The sequence below is a fragment of the Centruroides sculpturatus genome, unplaced genomic scaffold, assembly GCF_000671375.1.
Source record: "Centruroides sculpturatus isolate CEXI.00-Female unplaced genomic scaffold, Cexi_2.0 scaffold715, whole genome shotgun sequence".
NCBI lineage: Eukaryota > Metazoa > Arthropoda > Arachnida > Scorpiones > Buthidae > Centruroides > Centruroides sculpturatus.
Window position 1 is genome coordinate 370,544 of NW_019384957.1, and position 8,647 is coordinate 379,190.

At 30.6% G+C, this 8,647-nt stretch overlaps 1 protein-coding gene and 1 long non-coding RNA gene across 6 annotated transcripts in view; one reads left to right on the top strand and one right to left on the bottom strand.

Moving 5' to 3' along the window:
• Positions 1 to 3,085: 3,085 nt before the first annotated feature.
• Positions 3,086 to 8,647, top strand: part of LOC111632380 (kinetochore protein NDC80 homolog) — a 66,127-nt gene continuing 60,565 nt past the window's right edge. Inside the window, exons 1-3 of one of the 5 annotated variants that reach the window (XM_023376794.1) lie at positions 3,106 to 3,214; positions 4,982 to 5,060; positions 6,460 to 6,625. In XM_023376794.1, coding sequence (XP_023232562.1) covers positions 6,465 to 6,625 — 161 coding nt within the window. In that variant the 5' untranslated portion in view covers positions 3,106 to 3,214; positions 4,982 to 5,060; positions 6,460 to 6,464. Of the gene's footprint in view, positions 3,215 to 4,981; positions 5,061 to 6,459; positions 6,626 to 8,647 lie in introns of all 5 variants that reach the window. The other 4 variants (XM_023376793.1, XM_023376795.1, XM_023376796.1 and 1 more) reach the window with 4 other exon arrangements.
• On the bottom strand, positions 7,946 to 8,641 carry LOC111632381. The gene is made up of 3 exons (XR_002757849.1): positions 8,364 to 8,641; positions 8,156 to 8,256; positions 7,946 to 8,083 (listed from the first exon to the last, which is right to left on the bottom strand). It is a non-coding gene; the product is annotated as an uncharacterized LOC111632381 (long non-coding RNA).

The window sequence follows — 8,647 nt, forward strand, 5'->3', positions numbered from 1 at the left end:
GAGCCAAAGAGCCAGAAACCCAAGGGACAAAGATGAAGTAACAAGACGTCGTAAGATTTACCATTCCAATTTTAAAGAAGATTTTTTCTTAATATTTATTGGTTTTTTTGTGTTTTTAAGGAACTTTTTAAATATAGGCAGTTGTGTAGCCTAAAAAGGAAGGTCCAGCTGTCTGTACTTTGTTCTAGAACACTTTGTAAAAATGGTAATCGTCTGAAATATATATTTTTAGAACGACTTTGTCTTTTAATTTTGTAAAAAGTAATTTATTCATCTGACGGAAATCCAATTATTTAATAAATAAAATACAGGACCGGAATTGGCAATTTATGGTTTATCCTAGTGACAAGTAGATTTGGAGATAAGTAAATTCAACTTAAGTCATTCTCCTGGAACCAATTACCGACGTAAGGCGAGGTATACCTGTAATTATGATTAAATTTATATTTTTAATAATTTAGAAGGTTCTGGAAAGAAAAGAATCAGCCAGAAGTGGGTTTCAAACTGTGACTCTAGCTTGCTGTGCAGATGTGTTGCCAGTTATGTTATCTAGACCTCTGTCTGATCTTCATCTCCATAACTATTAATTTAGATATGCACCATGCTGGGATAAAGCGATAGCTATCTGAGGGCCATGGGTGATGAAATAATTCCCAGTCAGTGCCATGAGTAACTTGATGTTTCATTTATTGCATTGCATTGCATTTTCTGATAAAATTGAGTTTTCAAAAATGTCTACAACATAAAAATATCTAATATTCTAAAATGTGTTGCACAGTGAGGTAGTTTTTTAGTAACATTTACAATAAATTTATGATAAAAATTATAATTATATTAAAATGTATTATTAATTACACCACTTAAATTAATTATACAAATGCAACTTTATTTTTAAAAAGTATATTTTCATTAAAAATGGATACAAGCCATCATGATGTAGAATTTGCAATGCTTGCTTATAGGAAATGTTAATTCTCAAGAATATTATTGAACACTTACATTTGAATAATGTTTGAAACCTCATGTTATTAGTATAAGTATTCTTTGGCCTCTTTGTGCTCTCTGAGTGGCAAGGGGCCTAAAACCACAAATTAAAAAAAAAAAAAAAGTATAAGTATTTTATTTAAATTGACATAGATACAGAATATGTTAATAGCAGATTAAATGAATGACTTTCATCCTTCTTTGATACTGACAGACTAATTATAAAATCCCTAACAAAAGTCATATAAGAAGAAAAGAATGAGAATCATTTTAGGAATATGCAAAATAATGTTATGGAAAAAGAATAACCATAATCATGTCCATCAAAAAATTTTTTTCATTTATTATTATATTTATTGGTCAAAAATGAGAAATAAATTATTTTATCCACTATAAATGGTCACAAATGATTAGTAATTTTTTAAATATTTTATATGCAGTTAGCAAATAAAATATTGCTAACTGCAATTTGCTAATTGCTAAATTTTGTTTGCTAACTGCATATAAAATTGTTAGTTGAAGCAATCTATTGTACTTAATGTGATCTCCAGTAGTTTTTAATTTTTTGAGTTTTATTATCACAGTAGAAATTTGATAATTCATCACATCCAGGACTGGGGTGACAAATTATAGAAAATTTTAGGAATACAGTAGAGCGTCGATTTTCCGAAAGTTAATCATCCGAAAGAATTCCAGTCGGCAAATTTAAATTTTCGCCAGTGCTGTGGCGCTTCAATCCTTGGCTATGTCTTGGGCTACTCAAATATTTTACGTTTTTGATACTAAATTAACATCTGAAGTATAATTTTTTATTGTTTTTNTAGTGCGATCATAAGATTCGGAAAAGATTCTGTAAAATTAAATTACAGTACTGTATTTAATATAGATAACTTGTTTAAATGGCCTCAAGCTTAAGTGATTTATCGTTGGAAAACATTTTGATAGTTTGTTTAAGTTTTTATTTTTTTCCCAGTTGGGTGTCACCCCTAAACAAGTGACACCCAGTGTGGGTCGCCCCCTCTAGCTACCCCACTGATTCTCGGGCATAGATCGCAAGAGAGAGCAGGAGAAATTTTGGCGATCACCTTACACAGAGTTGAAAGCGAAAAACACGAACGCTTCCTCGGAGGGGGCGGCGGCTGGGACCGTACGAATCCAGCTGCGTCTTCTCCGAAACAGGAGAAAACACATTATCGATAATTTAAGGGACGATCACTCGGAAAGGAGTATGACCCTACCCCGGGGAAAGCGGTACGGGCGGAAGGAGGTGTTCGACAACCACGCGATCCAAATTGCGCCTGTAGCAACAGGTAGGGGATCAATAGAGTTACGAGAGTCCACCGTTTCGGACCAACCAAAAATCGGGATTTCGGGTATAAAAGCCTCAAATGTCAAGGACACGAGGAGATCGAGATCGCCAGTCCCTTGTAAGTATGAAAATGATTATAAATTTTTGTTACAACTTTTTATTTAAAAAAATTAACTCTAGCCTAACTGGTGTCAGATCCTGACAGAGGACAGAAATCTCATGATTTCCTCGTCTTCGATAATCTATAAAGTCCATTCAGTTACTAATTGAGCGGGTTTTACCAACTCGTTGTCCACTAAGCGGTCAATAGGGAACCCCTTTGCTCCCGGTTTCTCATACATGACGTTGTTGTAGTTTTGGCGCTCTTTTCTCCCTTTTACTATTTTGTGTGTAGTCTTGCTGTCCGTAATAAAACTTTGAACTGTATTAATTTTATTCTTTCTCTCTTATATTAATAACAAGATGCATCTTACATCAATGGCATCGTGTACAGGACTATCAATCTGCGAATTTTTTTCCAGGCCTGGAGAAAACTTAAGGGCCCATAATAGGAATCAGTTCCTATGCTCTACAAATTAATTTTATTTTTACTAACAAAAAATTTAAAGTGCGCTTTACAATCGACGCCATTTTAAAACAGAAAATAAAAAAAAAAATTGTAAATAAAATAAATTCCTAAGAAATAATGTGAAAATTTAATAAAAATATGAAAAAAAATTGTATCTGTGATAGAAAATGCTAATATCGTAATACATTATGCCGATAGATCAATTGTAATTATTTTCTAATTTGGCTCTCTCGATCTGGCAACACTTCTTATCAGTTAGAAAGCGGGAAAAATAGATTGTAATTTGTAACACAAAGCATTATTTCGTATTTTTCGAATGTATTGTATTTCGTAGGTATAACTATTTTTCGAAGGTATAACTATTTATAATACTCTTAATACATTTAAACAATATTAAAACTATATAGTAAAAATGAAGTAACGATTCTTGGAATTTAAGTATTTTAAAGAAATTTCAATGTTAAGTATCAACTGTCTAATAATTTACTTGAAGTAACTTTTAAGTCACTTATCTATAAATGTATATATATTCAAAGGGTAGAAATGTAGCGCTGAATTTAGTGGTTGGGGATTTGTTAGAGCTGTGGGCCATGCCTAAAGGAGTGAAAAGTCAGGAATTGATGTGCTGTGGGACACTGCAAAATATGGCCCCCTGATATTAGGTTATCAAACTGATCCAAGATTAATTCATACTCCTTTGTGACCTTATTTTATACAATTTATTTTATAAATGTCTACTAGGACATATCTTATTATTAGGACTTATTGTACTGGTGGTCTGTTTCTACAAATAGAGGAAAATGGTACTTTCTGGTTAGCAGGATGCCAGTCAATTGATACAATCCAATTCGCATGTATTAGGTTGATAATTGGTTCAGAAAGGATTTCCCAAATGGGTAGGTTAGGTTTAAATTGCATCAATTGACTGGCACCCTGCTAACTGATAAGTACCAGAAAAACTTATTCAGAAAAAACAGTCTTTATTGTTCACTTGGTATTTTGCCTGTACACACTATATTTGTGTTCCGGACTTCAAGGTCCCTCTTTGGCAGGTTTACAATAGCACGGTGCTAAAAACAAAATTTATAAAAATTATGACAATACATTAAAAAATTCCTGACAATAATATACTGTATACATTTTAGATTGACTTACAATTTCCCTTTGATTAATTACATTGAGATGTAAATAAATAAACAGAAGGATTCCCATCAAAAAACATTTATTCCTTAAACAGGACCAGCCTTAGAAAATCATATTTTATTTCCAAGAGAATGCATTTTGGACATCGAGTCCCTCATCAACTCTTTATGAAGTAACTGTTTAGGAAATAGAGCATATAAGTTAACAAAAAATTTTTATTTACATGGATATGAAAAAGTACAGAAATGGCAACAATTGATGACAATTATTAGTTTACAGGTATTTGCTATTACAATAGTAGAATGTTAAAGAACAATATAACATAGATGTAAACTTACATTAGACATGACAGTATGATACATAAGGTAGTATTAGTAGCAAAAGGCAAACAATATACATAATAAAGCTGTCTGTTATTTACTGCTGCACTGTGCCTAAATTTTATATAGATGAAACTGGCAGAGATTTGAAGATTCGTTTTAAAGAACACATATTCTCAATTAAGTATAATAATAGTAATTTGGCTGTAGCAGTTCATTTAACAGTGAAGGATGTCAAATAATTAGGGACACTGTAAAAATTGTTAGAAAAGAATCTAACACACAAAAAAGATGGTATGAGCATTTGGAAATACTAAAAAACAAAGACAAAAATCATGAATAATACTGGTAAAAAATTATATGAAACATGGTATCCATATTTGACCAAGAAGGGGTGCAGGGGATGGGGAAATGTGTAAATAAAAAAGGAAAATGGTGGCAAATTTCTTGTTTCTGTAAATCACTGTTCTACTATAAATAAGTTTATAGTCTTATTGATTTAATGATAAATAAGTTTTTACTTTATTGTTTTAATGGTAAAACAGTTTGCTATGTTATGGTTTTAACAGTGTACTTTATTATGTATATGTATCCCTACATTATTATGTCAGGAATTTTTTAATGTATTGTCGTAATTTTTATAAATTTTGTTTTTAGCACCGTGCTATTGTAAACCTGCCGAAGAGGGACTTTGAAGTCCAGAACACAAATATAGTGTGTACAGGCAAAATACCAGGTGAACAATAAAGTCTGCTTTTTTCTGAATAAGTTTTCCTCTATTTGTAGAAAAAGAACACCAATACAATAAGTCCTAGTAATAAGATATGTCCTCACAGACATTTATAAAATAAATTGATTCAAGATTACTCTAATTGTTCAAATCATGTGTATAAACAAACTATAGCAATCTGATCAATCTCTATCTGAGTATGCAAATGACATCTAGGATTGACCGAATTGTGATCGAACTAATCAGAGTGGAGGATAGTATCATTTGGATTGGATAAGAAAGATTAAAGATGCAATTTCTCTGATTAAAGTGGATCTTATAGTTGACAGCAAAGAAATATGTTCAACTGTTGACAGTGAAAAGTATTTAAAATTTATAAATGGTAGATAAAAACATTATTGAAATATTTGATAAACTGAGATGAAAAAATAAGTACAGTGGTACCTCAGGTTACGAACGCCCCAGCATACGAAATTTTCAGGATACGACTTAAAATTCGAACATATTTTTGCTCCACGATACGAACAAAAACTCACCATACGACGTTACATTAGTTCGCATTTTTCATTTGTTTTTCTTACTACAGTTATTTTTTTTTAATGTACTGTATTACTTGGCTTTAATTTGAGTATGTTTTTCGCGTTGGAACGAATTATTTGGTTTTACATGTAATCGTATGGGAAAAGATGATCCACCTTACGACATTTTCATGATACGATCTCAGTTTTGGAACAAATTAATTTCGTATCCTGAGGTACCACTGTATTAAGAAACAATTTTGCAAGGTTGTAGGCAAAAACACATGGTGTGCACTCTCCCATTTGCCACTTTGTGAGCAATTTTATTCACAGAGTAAATATGATTTGATTCTGCTTGTATACTTTCAGCCAACTAAAACATGATGGAAGTGATCTGTATCATGTGATAAAGACTGATATGATCCTACAGATCGATCCATCTAAAACAAAAAGCATATGCACCCGTGATGTTTTGGTTGTCTAGGGATCTAAAATTTGGGAGATCCAAATTCCTTGTTCAGAACTGCAAATTTACCAGTATAGAGTACTGAAAAGTAGCTTCTACCTAGTTTTTATTTGTAATATACAATTATGATCTTTAAATTGTAAGTAGAAATGTTACATTTGCAACACAATCATTCAATAAATGTCTTGGAAGAGCTTATTGAATATCCATAAAATTTAAAAAATATACATACGTTAAATATTATTATTCTGACTTTATTATTTCATAAGCATTATTATTAATTAATTTAATTACCTTTGAGTACTTTTTCTCATTAAATTTATATATATTATAATATCATGCATTTCTAATTTTAATTTATTAATGTGTTATATAAATAGATACTATATGATTAATTTATAAAATATTATATTTCTTTCAGAAATAATGAAGAAATATTTGAATAGTGCTACCAAAACTTCCAGTATTCAAAAACCAAAAAGAGATGATGATTATTCAGTAGCAAGATGTTCTTCTATTCCTCGTCTTCGAACATCAGGCAGCATGGGAGGAATAAGTAATATTCCCATTAGTGTAATAAAACAAAGGTAAAAATACTTCATTGTATTGTGTTTAATTTAAAAAAATCTAACTTAACTATAGTATTTTTAAAATAAATATGTAATAAATAGCAATAGTATGTTGATTAATTAATAGATATATTAATATGTTATTATATACTTATTAGCATGTGACTCTTCAGATGTATTAACAATCTGCTATCAAGATATGAAATATTTTTTAAATGTAGAATAATGCACATTAATTTATTTTCATAATAGAGATAGTGTTGTATGAGAACCATAGTTCAGAATTTCAATATTTAACAAGTATTTAACATGCATATTTAATGTGAAATGTAGGTAATTTATACTTTTTTAAAAATTATACATTATATAAAATATAATGAATAGTGTTTATAATAAGCTGTTGAACATTTTTACTCTATTGAGAAGTCAGTAGTCAGTTACTGGCTATGGTAGTAAATTATTTTAAGTATCAACATCTTAAACTCAATAGTTAAAGCCAAATAATTGCTGGTTTATTTCAGGCTATATTACTACTACTATTAATAATTAAATACTAAGTAATTTGGTACTAGAGGTAGGCATTAGGTGCCATATTTTGATATAATTAAATTATCACCATGCTGCCGTAGATGCGATAGCCAGCTGAGTGCCATAGCAGGAGTTATAGGCCGTGGGTACTGAATCATCTCTACCCAGTGCCATAAGTAACCAAATATGGTTATATACAAATTAATAGTTCTGGAGTAGAAGATTGGACAAAGGTCCAGGTAGCATAACTGGCAATGCGACTGCACAATAAGTGGAGTTCTGAGTTCAAGTCCTGCTTTGAGCCAATTATTTTTTTCCAGAACTTGTAAATTAATTATTAGGTTGTGTTGGGAGGAAGTTTAATGGCAAAGGATTATTTGATTATATTGGGTTATATTAATGCTACTATTAATAATTAAATATCAAGTAATTTGGTCGAGAGGAAGATGTTAGGTGCTATCTCTTGATAAATTTAATACAGGTATACTTCGACTTACGTTGTTCCCGATTATATGTTGTTTGTCAAAAAAGTATATGGAAAAATAAAAATCAAGTTTAAGTCATTTTATTGTGCTTTACGTCTGTCCGCCACAAATATTGAAGTCGTAATATCACTAGAAAAATGTTTAAAGCACATAAAATCATATTAAAATATATATATTTACAAGTATGTACTGTATTTACAGTACATGCATTCGTAAATTTAGATTACTTTTTTTCTGTACTATATTAAAAACTAAAATTTATTTGTTTGTAAGCTTAAAATAGATCCTTATTAACCATACATTATTAAAAATTATTTAATATTTTTTACAAAATTAAAAGACAAAGTCGTTCTAAAAATATATATTTCAGACGATTACCATTTTTACAAAGTGTTATAGAACAAAGTACAGACAGCTGGACCTTCCTTTTTAGGCTACACAACTGCCTATATTTAAAAAGTTCCTTAAAAACACAAAAAAAAACCAATAAATATTAAGAAAAAATCTTCTTTAAAATTGGAATGGTAAATCTTACGACGTCTTGTTACTTCATCTTTGTCCATTGGGTTTCTGGCTCTTTGGCTCTTTATCTACTGAGGATTAGCGCTGACAAATGTAGATTAGGCCGATATCCCTCTGGTGACGAATTATAGCGATATATTTGGATTTCCGTCAGATGAATAAATTACTTTTTACAAAATTAAAAGACAAAGTCGTTCTAAAAATATATTTCAGACGATTACCATTTTTACAAAGTGTTCTAGAACAAAGTACAGACAGCTGGACCTTCCTTTTTAGGCTACACAACTGCCTATATTTAAAAAGTTCCTTAAAAACACAAAAAAACCAATAAATATTAAGAAAAAATCTTCTTTAAAATTGGAATGGTAAATCTTACGACGTCTTGTTACTTCATCTTTGTCCATTGGGTTTCTGGCTCTTTGGCTCTTTATCTACTGAGGATTAGCGCTGACAAATGTAGATTAGGCCGATATCCCTCTGGTGACGAATTATAGCGATATATTTG